The 22,304-nt window shown below is 38.6% G+C and overlaps 1 protein-coding gene across 2 annotated transcripts in view; it reads left to right on the top strand.

The window, feature by feature from the left end:
- Positions 1-22,304, top strand: part of LOC117295738 (casein kinase I-like) — a 63,358-nt gene that overhangs the window by 36,994 nt on the left and 4,060 nt on the right. Inside the window, exons 5-10 of one of the 2 annotated variants that reach the window (XM_033778460.1) lie at positions 8,270-8,418; positions 10,229-10,463; positions 13,651-13,736; positions 20,727-20,811; positions 21,010-21,158; positions 21,587-21,685. In XM_033778460.1, coding sequence (XP_033634351.1) covers positions 8,270-8,418; positions 10,229-10,463; positions 13,651-13,736; positions 20,727-20,811; positions 21,010-21,158; positions 21,587-21,685 — 803 coding nt within the window. Of the gene's footprint in view, positions 1-8,266; positions 8,419-10,228; positions 10,464-13,650; positions 13,737-20,726; positions 20,812-21,009; positions 21,159-21,586; positions 21,686-22,304 lie in introns of both variants that reach the window. The other variant, XM_033778459.1, reaches the window with a different exon arrangement.

Genomic DNA, 22,304 nt, shown 5'->3' with positions numbered 1-22,304 from the left:
GGGTCTTGTCTCCTCACCGCAGTGAACCTTCATCCTCCCTAAGTCTCCCTCACTCCCCTCCCTTTGATCATTAAAAAAACTAGGCTTACAAAGCCGACAATATTGCATACAAAATATCTGCTAAGAAAAAAACTAGCAGGAAACCAGTCGGAAATGGTGTGACATGGTATTTTTGGCTGGTAACCTTTATCTGGTAGGCAAAATTGTTTTGGGCTGAGGTACTGTATGTGTTTAGCTAAGCAGCTCTATGAAATTGGATCCTATATTGAGGTACTTTATGTGCTTAGCTAAGCAGCTCTATGAAATTGGATCCTATATTGAGGTACTTTATGTGCTTAGCTAAGCAGCTCTATGAAATTGGATCCTATATTGAGGTACTTTATGTGCTTAGCTAAGCAGCTCTATGAAATTGGATCCTATATTGAGGTACTTTATGTGCTTAGCTAAGCAGCTCTATGAAATTGGATTCAATATTTGCATGCCTCATATATGGAATTGTGTATAATAATTAAAACATTCACTACAATGCCAATTTTAATAATTAATAACAAGATCATGTATTTGGACCTATTTTTGGAGAGATCTGTCCAAGCAGAGTGAAAGGGCATTTGGCTGTGTGTATATTGGGGGGGGGGGGGGGGGCATCCAATAATGCTGTAATTTTATAAGGAGACTGGTCAAGTCCTTCCATTAAACAGCTCCTAATGTCCAAATGCTTACATCTCTCAAAATATAGGCCTATTTAAAATACTTTATTACCATCGGAAGCTGCTGTACTTCATAAAAAGTCAGTTTTTATTGCCATTATTTTTAAGAGTGAATACCAAATGTATACCTTTAAAAGTAGATCCATGTCATGTGGTGTTCGCATCAAAAGAAAATTACTAATCCGATACATGTATCAGGTGTGTTATGAAACATGATTATTTACTACGAAGCAACCAAAACCCTGTCAAAAATGTGGGACAAGATATGTGGGGGGGGGGGGGAAAAATGACCAGATGTGTTTACGGATTGATCCAGAGATGGTAAAACAAGGGTTATCTAACCTGTATGTTGCATCAGTTATGGTTGGTGGGTCAGAGGATGGGGGTTGGGGGGGGGGTATCATGACCTTGAATGCAACAAATCATCTCCATCGTAAATTCACGTAAGGATCTTTCGTGATCAGCCATTTGAGACGCATGACGCGTAGTTCCCTGTCTCCCATTGGTTCAAGGTGATGCATGGAGGCGCTGCACCAGCCTAAATGTAATGTGAGTGTACATCACTGGCAACAGTTACATAATGTCTGTTATTTTATTTGTCACCTATTTTACCCAGGTGTTAAAATGTATCTTCTAGAAATGTTAATATTTGTGTCTAAGAGCTGCTACTCAGCAAAACAATGCTTACCTAATGAGCATGCTTAGCACCTAATAAATAAGCAGGGAACCAGCTAAGAGCAGTGAACATTGCATGATACGTTGGCTGGTTTTCTAAATCTGCTATTAAAGCAATATTTTTTTCTTTATATACATTTTTGTGGCAGCTCTATGAAATTGGGGCATTAGCCTAAATGGAATGTGGACATTTCGTATCCAAGTTTTGTTTACATCAAATGATACGGAAATGAAAGTAAAGAGATGTTTGTAGTTTTAGCTCATTTTGTTAAAATATGTGGGAATGATCCTAGAAGCATAATACCCTGATATGACCCCCTTAAAATGCATTTTAGTATTTCTATTTTATAATTTTCATGTTGTGTGTGCTCATATGAGTCTATCTGTTCACAATGGTGCGTGCATGTGTTTAAAGGCAGTGGACACTATTGGTAATTGTCAAAGACTAGTCTTCACAGTTGGTGTATCTCAACATATGCATAAAATAACTAACTGAAAATTTGAGCTCAATCGGTCATCAAACTTGCGAGATTATAATGAAAGAAAAATAACCCTTGCAACACGAAGTTGTGTGCGTTTAGATGGTTGATTTCGAGACTTGAGGTCTCGAAATCAAACTCGTGGAAAATTACTTCTTTCTCGAAAACTATGGCACTTCAGAGGGAGCCGTTTCTCACAATGTTTTATACCATCAACCTCTCCCCATTACTCGTCACCAAGAAAGGTTTTATGCCAATAATTATTTTGAGTAATTACCAATAGTGTCCACTGCCTTTAATAAGCTACTCTTGATACAGTTCGTCCATCGTCATCGTTTGATTTTATACATATGAAAGTAGATGCGACCAGGCAGTTTACTACAACAGCAGGACACATGTCAAAAAATTAGTCATGAACAAGGTGGTGACTTGTCAACCCTTTTCGAATTAATTGTTATGATCACTCAAGTGTCTGATGATAATAGAGGGGTTCAATGGTTTACATTATAGAAAGCAAGGTGAGGGGGGGGGGGGGGGGGGGGAGAAGATGAAATAATTAGACTTGCTTCAGACTTGATATCTAATAGTCTGATGATTGAACTGCAGGGACCAATTATTGTGAGTACTAGGTCGTTTTTGAAACCATCGGGTAGCCCTTTACTTTTATTTTGAATCACAACGAAATCATCTTCACATCAAACCAAAATGCTGATGTTTTTCAAGGAATATCCAACTTCAACTCAATACTAAACAAACCTCACACTTGATAAAAAATCTTAACATTTGTTATGTATATGAAAGTGGTAGATCCTGTACCATCAATTTATGGGAAATCGTTGTGAAATATTCTTACATCACAGAATCAAAGGTCAATGGTTCCCTGAGCAGGTCCTCTCCACTATTTACATTGGGTTTGATGCAGATGTTTGCCCCAAGGAACTGAGACTATTGGCGCCAAAAAAACTATAAGAATAGTGACGCATCTTTTCATCATTTCTGCTTTCAAAGTACATTTTGTACACTACAGGAAAACATTAATAGGCTGTTTGTAGAATATCTGAAAAATATATGCATGAAAACTAGCCTGTTGAAGAAGAGGAAATTAAATTTACAACGGGTTTTTGTCGTCAGGGTCACTTAGCTTGAATATGCTTTGTCTATCTGTGCGCTCAAGATGTCTTGAAAGAAATTAAGCAGGCAATAGTCTCATTGTTGAGAGGGCAAGGACATTTTCATTTTGCAATAGGGTAATTCCTTTGGAAAATCTTATCGGAAACTCTTAAAGGGGCACCAAGGCCAAGACCAGGGGCAATATCACTGGTAATTCCTGATAATCTGACTATAAAAGGAAACAAAAAACAGCTCTTATTAACTAGGTTTCAAATTTGTGATAAGTAGAGAGTCTGTAAACCTCTATTGAAATGTAACATCTTCAGATGATTTCCTTTTTCAAGAAGAGTTTCACCGCCTTTTAAAAATTTGTCATTTGTGTTCAGTCTTGCTCCTGGCCAAGAAGAAATTCTTTAATTCTTTGATATTAATAGCAATTAGTCATAGTGCCATTGATTCTGATGATCGTAATACGATCATTACAATTGTCAAGGAATCCGAGATAGATGACTTATGTTACATCCTGTGCTGAACCAGCGCAAGCTTTTGTTGCAATTAGGTCAGACTGGAAAGGTCACACCGCCGTGAAACGAGTAACCCAACAAAGCCTTTAAAGACCGCATGCACGCTGGGATTGGAATCCTCCCGTGAATCTGATATTATTATGTAAATGAATATACACCGAGTTCCAACGGAAAGTGGAAAATAAAAAAAAAAAGCAGCTCAGTGTTGAAATGTGGATGAGTGCTTTTTGTGAGCTAAGATTTCTATTTCATTGTGATTTATTCACATAATTGTATCGATCTTTCCAAGAAATTACTCTGAGGTGTGTTTATCTTGCAATATTTTGAAAACTTGTTTACCTGACATTGAAGGAGAGTCTATGTGGTATGTTTTTATAAATTGTTTTCCCTGTATTTGCATTTTTTTCTCTCTTCTCAACCTGTTACGGGTTGAAATTTTACATACTGAAACAAGAGTTCCTAGATATGGGTTATATTTTCCTGGAGAAAAAAATATAATGAATTTTTCAAGATGTTTCTCTTCCAAATACTATTTTTTTACAAACTGTTTGTGATGTTTTTATTTTTTTTAAAAGAGTAGCAAAAAATACACAATCACTTCAGAATATTCAAATGATTATAAACAACATCAGATGTTGGCTCAGATATACTAAATAAACTTCTTTATTTTTTACCATAGAAACAATTTTTGTCAAAATAAAATGTCTGATACTGTTATACACATATAAACTTGTATGTGTTTTGTCTAATACATTTACCATATTGGATCATTGAGATTTGACAGACGAATATTTCTGTAATACGATTAAAATGACAAACACATTATGTGCCGCCGTCTCTCCTTTGTGATGAAAAAACAAAACAAAATAAAACCCCACATCATTCTCCATGCGCGAATGTCTCTATATAGACTTTGACAGCCAGCATAATTACACTAAGAACGGCGGCGTACAATCCTTTATAAAAAATCTGCTTGTTATCGGTTCATGGCCACTCTACCCTTACAGCACGTTTGGATTATGACATCATGCCACAGTGTAGTGGGTGAATTACCCAATGCCATGCTGGTTAAGCATAACACGTGCTGCCTGATTATGCAGTACTTAAGAGAAATATGAAACTGGTTTCCTTCAAGCAATGGATAGCATAATGAGAGTTGTCTGTGCTACCGGTGTAGACTGATAATTTTACATATGATTTAGCTTACCAGAACATTGGCACAGCTGCTCAGCAGAAATTTTTGCTAAGCAGACTTGGGTTGTTTGCTGAATTAGTGGATATGGCTACGGCTGGATCACTACATAAACATGCATTGAAGCATAAGTTGCCTTTAGTCACTGCCAATCATTTGTGAAATATCCTTGTTTTCTAAGCAAGATCATTGTATTTGGATTGGCAACCATTTTCTTCTAGGCAAAACTTTTCCTTAGCAAGCAATTGTTATGCATGGGAAATTAACAGTAGCGTTAAACATATTTGGAAAGAAAGAAGCTTAGCGAGGCTAGATCATAAGCTAGTTCGCACTGGTAACCAAGCAGAACTGGTTGGTGATTAGGAATTGATAAGTCCTTCTACTACACCAATGGAGTATATATTTGCCCTTTTACTACAGAAGGGCAAAAATCCTAATAAATGTTGATTTTTCTTATTAGTAGAAAATAATGAACATTGCAAATAGCCCTTTGTTGTTTTTAATTGGTAGATTTGCTAACGCTTTGCTGTATCATTCTTGATTTACCCGCTTCAAAATGGAAGATTCTAATGAAGACAGTGTGTTAAGCAATAACTAATAAATGTAATTGAATCTTAATTCCTTTTTTTTTATAACAAGGTCATTTTCACATTCATTTATGATAATGAAAATGATTTCCTCTGTTATGACTGGTTGATGCTCCAAGGCAATTCAGAGTGCACGGCAGTCTGATGGGCCAATTGGCTCTTTTTGCAGTTGCTCAATACGTGCCACAGTTAACATACTGTGACAACCCTTAATCTAATCTCGTGTCCCGTTAATCAGTTAAACTTTGACCGCATCCTCATTCCCAGGGCGTGGAGGCCAGCTCATATGGTGTGTTGTAATCTCATTTGGTCGGTCGCCCGGGGGCGAGCGGAATCCCCAATACTATCAGCGTCAAGGGATTAATGCTATTCAGAGCCGGTACGTAACTTCCCTGCTCGCCTCTCAGCAGTAGCGTCTGGTTGCTGTAGGGGATTTGGTTTTTTTAAGTCTCTGCAAAAGAGAACAGCAAGTGATGCTTAATTAGCTGTTGGAAGCAAAGTTGATTTGCGGTGCGTTTTGTCCCGTAGTCTCGGGAGCTGTGGAATGACCTAAGGGATGGGGATGCAAATACTCATGATAAATGTGTAGGAATGTGGTGAAAGGACTGTAAGTCTGACTGTCAAAGAGCAATGCCGTGTCTAATGGGAGTGAGGGAGAAGCAGTGGTCTAAACCGGATACTGCTGATCATATCTAGCCTTCTGACCATCAGTATGACATAAATTACAGGGTCTATCTGCAGGATGAGACACATTTTATCCACCATGCAAAGTTGCAAAGATTTTGTGAAGCCATGTAGATTGTAGGGGCATTTGACGACCCATTAAAAGCATAAAAGATATACATCAGGGTTCTTCCCGTATACGCGCTAGCGCATCGGCAGATACGCAAGAATTGCTCGCGGATACGTTCTTATTTCAGACGACTACGGGACAAAATATATATAACTTTCATAAAAATGAACAAAATGACAACCAGAGTGCTTCAGATTGCACAGGAGGGCTTTAAAACCAATACTCATCTGGAGGGATGTACGTGTTGGAAGATGTATAGATCATAGATAGAAATCAGCATGCTTTGGCCAAACATCCCAAACAATTGGGTCCAGAATGCTTCCTAGTTTTTAGAAACCCCAGTGAGAATCCTCTACCTCGTCAAATACTACAGCAGCAAACACAGACAACCTGTGTATGCATGTCAATAGTTAATGATCAGAAAAACAACTTTGTTAGAAATATTGTCAGCTCCTAGCTTCAAATGGCTTAGGCCTAGATGGTCTGGTTTACTGTATGGGATTTGTGCTAGTTAAATGCCCAGTTCAAGCTAGAAATTACACAATTTTTTCCCACTGTAAAGCGGTTTGATCATGATCATAAGATACTCAATCTTACAGGGTACGGAATGTGAATATTTAGTCTGTCAGGCTCGCGGCGTTCTTTGTCATCCAGAGGTGTGATGTTTTCGCATAATGCAATAGTTTTGCTGAAAGCGTGAGTTTTTGTGGCTGGCTGCGTTAGTGTGAGAGAATCCTATGCAATGTGTTTGTCACACGCATAAACATGTTGCGCAAGATCCATGCCTGTATATCTTCACTGTATAATGAAGACAGAAAATTCCTTGAAAGAAGGACTGCTTCTCAATGTGGAAATTAAATTGATCATATTATTCAAATTTGTAAATTTAAAAGCTGGTGAATAATAGTCAATGGATTGGTGAATAACGAATTAGGATTATGATAAATATTTATACCTGGCCCAATACAAATGCTCATGAATCAACATATTGCATTAACAAAAGCTTTTTATTCCAAACAACTCTTCTTGATTTTTCTCATATTCTTGTGTAGATGGCTTCACTGAAGCCTAGTTTGATTGGATATTGACCCATTGGTTTCAGGAATCTCCCTCACTGATTTGTCAAATCCAAGGGAAATTCCAAATACAAAATTGTGAAAGATTTAAGTTTTTCTCTGACATTCTACTTTGATGGAACTGCTTTGTTTTTGTAGTTGACATTAAGTTGTGAAATCTCGTTATTATGTTAATTAAAGATTAAATCCAATGACAATGAAACAATTTAAAGGCAGTGGACACTATTGGTAATTACTCACAATATTTATCATCATAAAACCTTTCTTGATTACGAGTAATGGGGAGAGATGGATGGTATAAAACATTTTGAGAAACAGCTCTCTCTGAAGTGACGTAGTTTTCAAGAAAGAGGTAATTTCCACGAATTTGATTTTGAGACCTCAAGTTTAGAATTTGAGGTCTCAAAATCAAGCATCAGAAAGCACACAACTTCGTGTGACAAGGGTGTTTTTTTCTTTCATTATTATCTCGCAAATTCGACGACCGATTGAGCTCAAATTTTCACAGGTTTGTTATTTTATGCATATGTTGAGATACATCAACTGTGAAGACTAGTCTTTGACAATCACCAATAGTGTCCACTGTCTTTAATAAGCTGTTTAAAATGGCAGGTATAGACAAATTTCCCAAGTGCTGTAATCAAAAGTTTAATATTGAATTGTAATCAGCTGTATATAGTTAACCAGTGTAGTGCAGGTTGGGCACATGTTCTTGTGTAATGTGTACCCAGATCTTGAGCTTTCGCCCTCGAAGGGGCACAGCAACTTTCCTCTGGTAAGGGCACTTATTCAGGGAAAACACCTTTATATTGAAACCTTGCAGAGGGCACCACGGCGATTGCTCTGGATGCCTTGGGTTATTTCAAGACCCGTGTACCATATTAATTTTTCTTTTGTGTTAGCACTGTACTTTCCCGAGCTATGTGCAAAAAATCACAGGCATATTACTTGGGTGGGGTTTGAACCCCCGACCTTTGCAAATCTAGAGCAGTGTCTTACCAACTTTATTCCTGAAGAAAATTTCTGCCTGTGTACGGTATTAGCTGCCTGTACAAGTCTGAATCCTTTCACAAACCATGATGCAACTGTATTTATTTTCCACTTTCCTTTTTTTCTTCGTCAGCAGAGGGAGTGCCCCAGGTGTACTATTTTGGCCCTTGTGGTAAATACAATGCAATGGTGATGGAATTGATGGGACCCAGCTTGGAGGACCTGTTTGACATCTGTGACCGCCAATTCTCATTAAGGACAGTCCTTCTTATAGCAATCCAATTGGTAAGTACATGGCCTGTTTCTATCGCACTTACTGTTAGTTCAGTAAGTACAAATCTGCCGCGTAATGCAGCAGCAGAAATACTTCACAGATAAGCAAGAAATACGCAAATTTCATGTTACTAACTATATTAAGTTGCACTACAGCAGGCGACCTAAACCCAACTTTACAAAGCTGTTAAGCACAAGAAACTGGTTAACACAGTAAATGTGTGGTTAGCAGAAATTGGTTACCAGCCATAACACAACTTATCATATATTTTGCAACTGGTTCCCTTCTATCTTTTGCTCAGAAAAGAAATTTGCTAAGCTCCATTTCTGCTCAACAGCCTAACGAAATTTTGCCTTGTTTCTGCTGAGGAAGAGATGTCTGTTTTCAAAGCAAGTTTTTCAAAAACCACTTGATGCTAAGCACGCATCACTAAGCATGAATCATTTGTCTCGTCATGGTCTCATCAGCAAATGAAGAAACAGTTCTGCGGTTCCTCTCAGGGATGTGTAACATATTATGGTGCTTCTCCCATTATCAGTCATAGTTACTGACTGTCAATGAAAGATATTTCCGCATGTTGTATTTGATGTGCATGTGGGTACTTAATATCTATGGCGTAGGGGTTACTCATTGTGCATACTTGCATGGATAGGTAACAGCTAATGGGAAGACTTTACCGTCTGTAAGATAATTGAGAGCTATGCTTCCTCCTTAGAATGTATCATCATCATCTCCCGTCATTACTGACTGGAATTCATCATCAGCGGATCTTCGGTATTGATGATGTATCTAGGGTTATGTAGCGGGGAAAGATATCGTCCAGCAGTCTTGTGTAGCAAAACATTCAGACTGAGCTTGTTTTCGCACACTGAATGCCACTATTGACTAGCGAATCGTGATTTTTGAGAAGCAAATGATACATTGGGTGTGTTCGTTTAGCTTCCCGGGCCGACCCCGGTGTGTTTTTTTTTTTTTTTTTTTTCCAGGACGAACGTGTGCAGATAATTACCCACGTTCGTCCTGGAAAAAAAAACGCCACACACCGGGGGCGACCCAGGGAAGCCAAGTAGGCCTATTGTAGAAGATGAGATTATTTTAAAAATCAACAATTTGTCCGAAGCAAAAATACTTTTACCCCACCTCTAAGATCTGCGGAGTATTCAATCTCTCCACGTAGAAGCTTTATAAATATTGCCCTTTTAGAACTTGATAGACAAGCGGAAGCCATTATTTTTCTGGACACTTCGGACCCCTCGGGCCATCTTTCCTTTAAGAATACATAAGATGGATTGCTAGGCAGTGGGGCGTTACATATTACATCTACTGGGGCCGAAATATGCATTCAGAATGGAAAGGATGATGGTGACATGTGATATTGATATGTGTTTGTTTAGGCTTGGGCCGTAAGGAGTGTTTGACAGGTGGGTCAGTCGAGGATTGGATGAGGGGGATGTTTTGGACATTGAGGAAACCTATATCGCTCATTCGTTTTGAGTAATACATGCAGTTTCAATATTACCTTTAGCTTTCAGTTTTCATATGGTACACCAAGCCATGGCTTATTCAAACATTATTTAAATGATTCCCACCAGCAGTGGACAACGCATTGCTTGCACTCGACTCACACGCACCACCCATCACCGAACCCTAAGACCCCCCCCAAAAAAAATAAAAAAAAAATAAATAAAATAAAAATAGTGACAAAATTCTGTTTATTTGCAATGCTTATTTATTTGTCTTCATTTGTTTTGTGATACTTATTGACAACAAATCAAAATTAATTGAGTGATGTTTTCTCTCCCGTATCTTCACTGTCCACAGCTGCACAGAATAGAATATGTACATAGTAAGCACTTGATCTATCGAGACATTAAACCAGAGAACTTTCTCATCGGTCGCCAGTCCAGTAAACACCAGAACACAATCCACATCATTGACTTTGGCCTGGCCAAGGAGTACATAGACCCTGAGACCAACAAGCACATTCCCTATAGGGAGCACAAGAGTCTGACGGGTACAGCGCGCTACATGAGCATCAACACGCATCTAGGGAAAGGTGAGTTGTCACTGTGTTAAATAATAATACCGGAGGTTAACTTGTTTCTACCAGTTAGCCTACTAAAGGCGTTTGAACGATCAGGAACATTATTGATGGGGGTTTAAATGAGGTGATTGATTTGTATAGCACCATATATGACAGTACATGTACAGTATATAAGACAGTATACGGTGGTGTAGTGCACTTAGCAAACACTGCCAGAAACATCAGGGCAGACCCCTTCTCTTAGCAATAAGTGGAACTGGGTTCTTTGATTCGCAGTACACTACACATGGGACTTGTGGCTTTATGTCCCATTAAAAGGATAAGGACAAAGCAGTAATGGTCAAGTGTCTTGCCTGAAGACATAAATGCCAAGACCGGGACTCGAACCCATACCTTCTGATCAGAAACACCAGTGTGCTAAATCGCTCAGCCATGACATGCCATCATGATACGATGATTGTGTAAAGTGACCAAGTAAGATAAAATGCAAGTGAAGTGATTACTTGATGTTGTTTCAATAGTAGGGTAACCCTCGGCTGCCACATTAACCCAAGTTTATCGCTGGTGCTTCTAGATTGACCAACATGCAGGATGCAAGTACAAACATGCACTGATCTATCAATTTAAGAGTACACTGTATATGCAAACCTCTTCAACTAGCAATGAATTGGTGATCTGTAACCTCCCCCCCCCCCCAAACCTTGATGGTGACTATTTTGCTACGTGTACCTCATGATAATAAATAACCATTAGGTTAACTTACAGTTTATAATGGCTGTCATTGCCCTCAAAGATTGCAGACTCAAGGTCAATTAATTATCCCTGTGCTTAATGTATTCATACCCCACACACAAACAGGTGCTTGGGGTTTACAGGTAGATGGGAGGCCTGTAAACATTCAGGCATGGTTACATCAGATTATGTGTGCTGGAATCAGACAAATGCTGAATATTTACTGCATTTTGGTTATGAACCAATCCTAAGACTTGTGACTTCTCTCAGGTTGTCTTGAGGCAGTTAGAAAGAATGGACAGATTTTCAGAAAGTACGTGTTGATGTTGATTCCCATTAAAAGTTTTCAATTGACTTTAAATTTTTCCAATGGAAGTGCCCTTTTCAAAATAAAAATGGCCCTGCCCTCTTAAAGATAAAATTCCCGGCTTGTGTTACACAATGGGAGACTTTTGGGACTCTTGGTGGCAGCAGACTTACCAGGTAAAATCCATTGTTCTCGGTCATGTGCGCACACTCAGAACTACGTAAACAATGGAAATTTACCTGGTGAGTCTGCTGCCATCTGGCGTCCAAAAGTCTCCCATTGGTGCTGTTAATGTGCAAGGTATGCAACAAAGATATGATTCTCAAACCATTCTCAAACATGCCGCGATTGTATTTCTGTGGTGTTTTTTGTTTATTTGTTTACTTAGCCAAAATGTTAAACGCAGACTCACTTGTCAAGAAATCTTTTCAGCTAAAGGCGCACTTTCAATCCCACTCTGGGTACCCTCCCAAGACGTCTGAACACACTTTAACTCCCCAACACCTGTCATACAAACCTTGCCAAGACAAGCCTGTATAATTCCAGACCTAGGTGTTGTCATATCAACAGACAGTACCGTGTGAAAAAATAAAATATCAAAAGAAACCTTGGGCTGGAGATTTCCTCTGAGAGCATTAAGACAAACGCCCGAGCTCTCATAATTTCTTGGCTCTCCAGGAAAGTAAAGATGGACAACATCAATTTCCACTAGCCGTCTTAGATTCCCACATCACCAAAAACAAGGAATGGTAAAGACAAGGGATGCGAAGCGACGAAAGTGAGCAAATCCATGCGATATTTCATCTGAATGTTTAATCAATAACGAGAGAGTAGGCAAGGATGTATGACTATTAAAGATGTCACACCCCTTTATTTAAGACTCTAATAGCAGAGCGGGAAACGTTTATCTGTAGTGGCAGAACAAAATTGACTCTCACTAAAAAAAATTATACATTAAAAATAAAAAAAAATAAAAAAATAACATATAAAATGGTGTTCAAAAGTTTTTATTTTACAATTAATGAGAATATTTTGAATTGGTTTGTTAAATTAGCTCATTTATTCACACTTTTTTTGTTCTTGAGACGGTTTCTTACAACTAGCCAGCGAAATTTTGTTCCAGGTGACAGGTTTAATCTGTTATAATTAGTTTTGTCATAGCCTTGAATTGTAAGAGAAATACGATCGGATTTGTTTACAGTTTTAAAAAAAGATGACGAATGCATGTAGCCGGAAACAGCTTCTGGTTTTCTAGATGCATAGAATTTGTAAACCGAAACCAAGCCTCATGCGTATTTGAACATCTTTGGGGAACATCTTTGGGGAACCTTGAGTTTCCAGGAAGATTGCTTTTAAGATGCAACGGAAACAAAATTGCGTACTATATCAGAGTGCTAGACTTGCATAGTCTATTGAATTTCTAGTCTATTTAAAACAAATAAAAACATCAATAATCACCAACTCCTCATCTTTTCTTTCATCATCCTTTTAAAAATCCTCCACTCTAAGGAATAAAGGCAGCACATTTCAAACTTAATCCATTTTGGTTTTTAATTTCTGGAAAACACATCTTTAATTTATTACAAACAAATACACGATACTGTTAAGGGTTTGCTCATTTAACAACAATTCCGCAAGGGGTGGGGATTATCTGATTATCCTTCGCCCCCCAAGTTTCCTCGGAGTAATTTGATCAGTTGAAGCTCGGAAGGACAGAATGTCATTGTCATACCATCCAGGGAAGCCAATAGGGGGGGGGGTACCTTTTGTTGCTGTGACATTTTAGGAATCGTGCTGCTGGTTTTTGTTGACGTGTTTGGCTAGGATTTCTTGATACAGTGTTATTTTCCTGGCTTTGGCGTTGAGGTGTAAAGGGCATCGTTAAAGCAGCATATTTGATTCAACGAGAAACCAAAATGGATTTCTTTGTTTTCACTACACCTTGGTGTATATTCTTAAACGTCAATCATAAATGAGAAATGTTTGCTATTGTTTTCTGAAGACAACAATGTCTCTCAAAAATGTATTTGATTCTGTTAATTTATTGTCAGGGTATTGTTTTAAAGGCAAGAAACCTGTACCCATAATTTTTTTATTCGGGCCATTGTAGTATTAAAAACTAGGTGTTTAAAGTTTATTTTCCCTGTCTTCTTCTTTCAGAGCAAAGTCGGCGAGATGACTTGGAGGCCATGGGTCACATGTTCATGTACTTCCTTAGAGGTAGTTTACCTTGGCAGGGTTTAAAGGTAAGCACGTCTTGAAGAAAAAATCTTGCATCCCAGCTCCTAGTTTTTTTCAGTCCGCCCACATTGAGCACCCTTTAAGTAACTACCTTATGAAAACAGTTGAGTAAAACATAATCAAAATATCTCCCAACTTCATCTCAACATCTAAACTTGTCTCTGTCAACCTTCCCTAACCTGTTCCAGCAAAAAAACCTCCCTGACGAAGGTTCAAATTAAAAGCTGTAGTGCTTGACACGACAAGAGCTTTGTTTGTTTTTATTCCACTCACACTCGGCCCATCGTTTTCTCAATATGGAATGTTCCACGTTTTGAGAAAAGCTAAAGACCCAGATGTACTATACACAGTACGTCATTAGCTCTCAAGGAAAACGCTCGTCCCAAGAGCCGGGAGGAGTTGTAGGTCACAAATATAAAGCAGAGGTTAGCTATTCCTAGGACGCCCGACGTTACTTACGATCATTTTGTCATCACTTGAGGGCATAATGATAGCGTTGGAGTGGAGACGGACGATGTTGATGGCCATTTGGAAAGTCTAGTTACGCACAAGGGTCATATGCCTCTCAGAATTACTGATTTTCATTTTCGGATGGAAAAAAAAAAGAATGTGTGGTTTTGTTTTTTAACATTTGGACACTGACCAGGGCCCACTTTCAAAAAGTTGTTAAAGGAACACGTGGTTTTCCTTTTACTTTGTGATCTAACACGGTCGGCCATTTATGGATGGCCATTTATGGATGGCCGACCGTGTTAGTCGATGATGTAAAAGGAAAACTGTGCAATTTCGAGGCAAACTTGTGTGGATCATTGTATTCTACTTTTACAACATCTTTCTACTCATATGCATTTTATAACAAACGGTTACAAACACTTTTCAAAGACCAATTCGACCGATCCAAGGCAACGTGTTCCTTTAAGCAGCAAATACTGCTTGACAAATTTATTTGCTATTAAGCACAGAACAATTGAGTGGAGCACCAGTCACAACAAAACAAAGTAATTTGGGCTGGTAACCATTTTCTGTAAAGGGAGTTTAGCTTAGCAAGTTTTTGTGCTTACAGTCTCAATGAAATTAGGCCCAGGTGAATTTGTGGGCAGTTAGAATCAAATCTGCAAGAAAAATGTCTGAAGTTAATATTTTCTTTTTTCTTCTCATGAATCTTCTTTTTTGTGTTTTGAATACATACAAGTATATAATATACATGTACATGCATGCAGGAAACAGGCGATCAGTTAAAATAAAAATTGATCAGGATTATCTTAAATTTGAAATTCTCTCATCTTCTCAATAGTCTAGTATAATGCCAAGTTTAAAGTAGTCCAAACAGAATATTAACATGTTTTCTAATTTTAAGCATTAAGCGGAATGTACAATCAGACAGGCAGATCCTTTCTAAAAGCTTGACACGTAGTGGTGATCGTAATCTACCGATAGACATCAAAGGCAACGCTGGGTTGAGTTGTCAGTAATGCTGTGTACTCACTGGTTAAGTCAGTGTCCGGGCAAAGTACACATTCTTAAACATGATGATGGGACATCTTAAGATTGAGGAGACTAATCGGTTAATAATAAAGAGTCATACCCTCGGAAGAGCCAATTTATCCAAGTCATCCTTTTATTGGTTTAGGAAATAAACCTCCAAATCATCTTTGAAAGTTTCATTGAAGTACATTTAGTTAGGTGTTCCTGTTTACAAGCCAAAAATTAGTTAATGGTCTAGTCTGTTCTTTTTTAGACACATACAAAGCAGGCATGATATTCTTTCAGAAATTTGATTTCTGATTGTGTTTTCCTCAGAAAAATCTATATTAAGAATCCAGAATAGTCTATTCACGCCTACGCTCTATATCTACATATGTAGGTCAGGTCTCGTGCCCGATAAAATTGTCCTACAGTTTCTATTCCCAGAACTAAACACCATACCTGATAAAGGTTCCATGTTTTTGTACATGTTGATTTTGTTACTTTATCTGGCATAAGATCCTGTTTTTGATGGTAGTACCCTTTTCAGAATAATAGACGCCAGTCTGAGCCCGACTCAAAATAGAAGTTTTGCCCTAAAACTGTCTAAAAGTGTGGGAAAAGATTGATGTATAGGACCCTACATGTTGTAGTCATGCATAAATAGTATTCCTTTGAAACTTTGTCTTTTATAAGAAACCAAATTTTCAAGTGTGGCTGACGTGGAAAGGTTGATTAAAGATGTTCCTGTATCTCCAGATGCTGACCCAAGCTACTGTGTCTTTAAGACACTGTCTTAACAAATCTCCTTCTCTTGTTATGTATCAAGGGAGGTAGGCAGGAAGGCAGATGTGTTTTGACAAGGAGTTTAGGGTCAGCTTTTTAGCGTTAAGAGGGTCACTCAACGTTTGATATTCTTTCTCTGTTTAACGATGAGACATTGGATTGAGTGATGTACCTTGTGGATAGCTCTCATGGGTAGGGGTGTTTCACAGAAATCCAGCTTCTCTTGCCCAGTTGTTTTCAGCTTGCTACAGTTTGTTGAAAGTGTTTGATCGATCGGCATGGTGGTTTTTGAATTACTTATAAGTGGTGTGGGCTTTGGACGTCGGGAGATGTAGAGGTGGATATACTTTGAGATCCAATCCATAGTACGAATTATGATGTTTCCATTTTCAGCATTTTGATTTATTAGTTTGTGATTTGTTTATTTCAACTTGTTTATTCTTTCTCTTTCTCTCGCAGATTGATTATAATATGCACTTCCTGTTTACTATCTTTGGTTTTAGATTTTTTTTATTGATAGGGACACCTGTCTTTCCTCGGGGAAAAAGGGATTTGCGTATATATCAGTATGTATTGAGTCAAGTAATTCAGCATCTATTAAGATGAACTTGCATTTTGCGGCAATTCTAGATTGAATGGAAATATTTTTAATTGGCAGAATGTGAGGCCATATGGCAGACAGAGGGGGGGGGGGGGGGGGGGGGGGAGTCTATCGCTTTTTTATATTATCAAATTGTTTTAGGACAAAGAACCATCTGTAATAAGCAATTAATTGCTTCGTTTCTTTTATCTTTCTAAGTCAAAGCATTGTTACAAAATTTGGCCCAGATAGTCCTAGTACCCGCTCTGCGAAAGCGAGAATGTTATTATGCGTTCTTGTTGATGCATTTTGATCATGATCGCCAGCGCGTCTCGCTCCTTCTCCGCCGATACAAAGCGTGATCCATTGATTATAGTATCGGTTTACGAAGATGTTGGAGCCGTGTTGCAGCCGTGTTGCATCTCGTGTATCTGAGCTTTCAATCATAACATATCACTATCAACAGCTAGCGTCGTCAAGGCGTGCTATGGCCGGAGAGTAATCAGCACAAAAACAAATTAACAGTTGGTAATTGGTAAATATTTTGAACAATGCAGGGTAAGGTACTGGGAATTCTAAGAAAACTTGATGTTTCCTTCGATAAAGTGTGGAAAAATGCACTGTAATACGATCGTAATAAGCAATGGACACACGTTGTGCTCTCAAAACATATGGGAACATACTCCACAGTTTCATTCTTTATTTAATTAAGTTTTATCAAATAACTATAAAACGCTTGCCTTTCAAACTTATAAAACTTTACATCACTCCTCTGAAAACAATTTCTCACACCTTTAAAATACGATATATTCATCTTTATAAATAAATTCAAGCTGAAGGAGAAGGAAGACGGAATAGACCTTTTCAGCTGAATTAAAAGCTTAAAAGCACAGATAGACAAATAACTAATTACAATGGATGTGATCAAAATGGGTCATAATTTAGACAAAGATCTTTGAAGGACATCGTTTTATAAAGATGTAGGTCCAAGATTTTCTTATAGCTGAAGAAAATAAACCAGACACACATGTCTTATTATTCGCAATGGATTCTTTCATCTCTACTCAACAGCAGTGTGTAGGAGGCTGTAGGCTCATTTCATGCAGCTCTTAAGTGGACAATTCTGCATAAACATTGCTCAGCACATTTCTATTGAGATAACAGCCACAGCATGTGAATGCATGGCAGTTTGGCTGGTAATCTGTTTCTCTGTTAGCAAAAAAGTATTATGTAGTAAGCGAATTTTTGTGCTGACCAAGGCCCAATTTCTTAAAGCTGATAAGCAGAAAATTTATTTGCTTAGAAATAAAATGAATGGGCACCAGTTCTACATTGTAGCTGTGTAAATTTGAATTCTTGCTGGGTAAAATTAAATTGGGCCCAGACCCCTAAAAATGTCAGGTTTTGAGTGGATATGTAGTCAGTTTGCACATCTGTTAGTCTGTTTATCAAATTTTTGTCATTTATGTATGCTTTGGGAACTAGCTGTGAATACCAAGTGTGCATAGTGTTCAATAGCCAAAATGCAACATTTTCATAGATGGATTGCGTTTCTTATCAAACAATTTCCAAATCTAGAACACGCAGTCTAACCATTTGAGATGCATCAGGCGCTATTTACATGAACTTAATCCGCTCTGATAATCAACATCTCCTCTGTGGTAATAAATCTACAAGCTGCTGAAAGACGAAGCACGCGCTTTGATTTATTTGTCCATAATCTTTTAAGCACCTTGACGCTTTGCATCATCTATTTTCACTGCACTGGGGTCCCCGTGCTCATTCAAGTGTTCAGTACATTCCCTGTGTATGTACATTGTAGGTTATGTCCATACAGTGCATGAATGTTATGACCCACATTATAACGTGCACGCTGCCGTCTGTATTGTAGGAATACAGTTTACATGTACATGATGTAGGTGTAGTTTCAGTGCATGAGAGTGTAGAGAAATGATTGTAGCGGCCGGTTATGGCATCAGGCATTTTGGGTGCGACAGCTTTCCTTTGAAACCTGCTTTTTGTAATTTGATATACCCACTAAAGCTTGGCTTACAATGTGCTTAACAGAGTACACAACTTAGTTTACTAGTGCCCTGGTCATACAAGGCTAGCATCTGTTAAGCGCAGAATATATTCTGCTAAATTAAAACTGGTTACCAGCTAAATTTATATGGACTTAACATATTGCTTCTAATTGGTACCCTGCAGATTGTATGCTAAGCAGATGAAATTATCAAGCATTCTGCTTAACAGGGCTTTTAAAGGCAGTGGACACTATTGGCTATTGTCAAAGACTAGCCTTCACAGTTGGTGTATCTCAACATATACATAAAATAACAAACCTGTGAAAATTTGAGCTCAATCGGTCATCGAACTTGCGAGATAATAATGAAAGAAAAAACACCCCTGTCACACGAAGTTGTGTGCGTTTAGATGGTTGATTTCGAGACCTCAAGTTCTAAATCTGAGGTCTTGAAATCAAAATCATGGAAAATTACTTCTTTCTCGAAAACTATGGCACTTCAGATGGAGCCGTTTCTCACAATGTTTTATACCATCAACCTCTCCCCATTACTTGTTACCAAGTAAGGTTTTATGCTAATAAATATTTTGAGTAATTACCAATAGTGTCCACTGCCTTTAAATTGAGACCCTAATGATTTGATTGTAATGTTTGCTTAAAGCTACATTTTCGGCTAAGCAATTTTGTCATTATGGGACTCTGAGACAGTAGGCACCTGCTTGTTATGGTAAGCCGTTGTGTCTCAAGAAACTGATTGTGTATTCACCTAGACTCAATGAAGCAAGCAAGAGCCTAACTCGCATCTCTTCATTCAGTATCAGCCGGCACGGTGTAGTAATGTGATCAACCTCAACGTTGACACATAAGTCTCACTCTACCGTCTCCTATGCTGGCGGCCATCTTGGTCATATTCCTTGTACATGCATGCAATTTTCATGTGCTGATCATAATGCCCCCAAAAAGGGACCTGTCTATTTTTCTGTTTCCAACCTAGCTAGGGGAAAAATACAATACGGCCTCTAACCAGTTAAATTGATGTCACCCAAGTTTCAGACAAGCCCAATGAAAATGACCTGTGTGACTTATAATCAGAATATGTACTTGTATAATTACATGCTTTATTAAGAGTGAATCATTCTAATGAACCCGAGAGCTTATCACTTAGCGGAGATTGAGAGGCCCCCCAGGTGCCTGGATAGATTCAGTCGCAGCTTTTGGCCTTGTATTCAGACACGGACGCAATTCTTTTCTTGGGTGTAATTAGGAGACAACCCGGTTCGCAGCCTGTGACTATTACCAGTAGAGTACAATGCCCTTATAAACCTCTGAGCTTAGCATGCTTTCATTGCCGTTGTGACCTTGCTGGAAAGTACCTCTTGTCAAGATGCCAGGTTGACCTGGGAAGGGTATTTCCAATGGAAATTTCAACATAAAATAACCCGTTCTTGTCTTCATCTGTAATTATCAAATTGAAGAAATGTTTACCTCAGATTAACTGCAAATTATTCAATGCATTCACTTTGGTCTGATGACTGAAATTCAACAAGTCATTAAAGTAACAAATTAGCTTTTGCAAAATGCTTACCAACTTAAATGACCTATTCACCAATCTTTGTTAATGACCTGACATTTTGATCCAAAGAGAGTCTTTCTCAAAGGCTTTGAGCCTACCATGGTCGAAATGTCAAGCCATTATTAAACTGAAATTTAACAACAATCTGACATTTGACATTTGCAGTCTAGTTAGTTTTTATAGTTCCATTGTAACAAGCAACAATTAGGAATTTACAAATTTAAGAGAGTTTGGTTTATTTCATCTTGATGAAGGATCATGTGTGGGGGGAGATTGATTGAGTTTCTGTGCAGAAAGGTGTCCAAGATTAGAAGGTGTTTAAAAACAAGGAAGGTGTCAAAGGAGCTCATGTTGGGGCAGCGCAAACGACAATATTCTAGGCCTGATACCTAGCTCTTAAAGAGGGCATTTAGGCATTGACTAAGGGCAAGAAGGCTGTTTGCCTCTGTTGCCATCATAAAGTATCTCGCCTGATGTTTATTTACTTAAAGAAAATATGGGGAATGTGATTTATTAAAAATGTTTATACAATTGAAGTAACGAATGATGTTGTGTTGGATTCATTGCAGGCTGACACACTGAAAGAGAGATATCAAAAGATTGGAGACACAAAGAGGGCAACACCCATTGAAGTCTTATGTGAAAGCTATGTCGGTAAGTTGGCACTTCCATTGAGGGGGCACCAAGGCCAAGATCAGGGCAACAGAGATCACGGCCAGTCCTGTCTAATAATGATATTGAGCCATTCATCACCAGAGTAAATATACTGTCAAATGTTTTTGTATTGACAATTTGGCTTGTGTTTTGTGAATACCTCTGAGTATTTTTGACATGTATCTGTGATAATTACAGATGAGATGGCGACCTACCTACGATATGTCCGCAGACTTGACTTCTTTGAGACGCCAGACTACAACTACTTAAGGAAGCTCTTCCAGGACCTATATGATAGGAAAACCTACGGCCATGAGTCTGAGTTTGATTGGACGGGCAAGCAGCTTGTGAGTAACAAGTCTAGAAAAACTTAGTCAAACGTTTCCAGATTTTTCGCCAGCAATTTCCTTTTCTATACCCGAATTAAGTTATGAGGTGTCATTCCATGATTTTTCAGATGGCAGGGTTTTGATAACGAGCCTCCTGTCTCAGGAAGTTTCTTGAAAGTACTTGCTACATGGGAAGATGAGATCTAGCCTTTCTTGTAGTTAAACACTTAGGAGGGTCATCTGTTGGACCCAGAGGGAGACCCAGGGAAGATCCAGGGGAAGTAACCAAGGGAATTCCCAGGGGATACATGCTTGATTACTCATGTAATTATCAATCGTTTTTTACTTGGCAGTCATCTACAACTACATACCAGGATTATTACAAACGTCATTTCTGGCTGATTTATTATTCTGATTGCTTGTTTGTGTTGTTGTTTTGTTTGCAGACTTCACATGTTTCAGCCACATCAAGTGATGTGTCACAATCTAAAGATGCCAACCCGACAGGGAGGGATAGGGACAAGCAACGCTATGCCCAAAGCAAGGTAAGTTACTATGGTACTTCATTGGTCCACTTTGATGTATATGATTATGTTCAGATCTACACTCTTCCATGGCCTGGTTCCCTACACCCCCCCCCCACCCACCCACCCCATGGGGGAGGAGGACAGGGGTGTGTTTTGGCGGTCAGAACCAATATCTTTGGTTAATCACTGGCCAATATTGGAAACAGTTTTTGGTTACAACCGCCAAAACGCACCCCAGGTTGGGTAGGTTTTTGATTCATCGACCTTACAACCAAAGGTGTTTTCTAGGCACCCTGCTAAATACCTTAAAATGAAAACCCTGCTTAGCCCTTTGGAGAGCATAGTGGCTGGAAACGGCTTGTACCCCAAAATGCCCATAGCGGTCGTAAACGGTTGCAAGATCGACCTGCTTCCACTAAACCTGCGACCCCCTTTTCCATAAGTGCACTGGCTTATTTTACATGCATTACACAACACACAGGACCTACAGCTTTATGTCTCATCCGAAGGACACAGCAATAATGATTAAGTGTCTTACTTAAGGACACAAAGGTTGTGACATGGACTCTAACCCACACTCTGCTAATCAGAAACACAAGAGCTTGAGTCTGGTGTTCTTTTCTTTCTTAACGGATGT

Source organism: Asterias rubens, chromosome 10, assembly GCF_902459465.1.
Source record: "Asterias rubens chromosome 10, eAstRub1.3, whole genome shotgun sequence".
Lineage (NCBI taxonomy): Eukaryota > Metazoa > Echinodermata > Asteroidea > Forcipulatida > Asteriidae > Asterias > Asterias rubens.
This window is presented reverse-complemented; position numbering and strand designations above follow the sequence as displayed.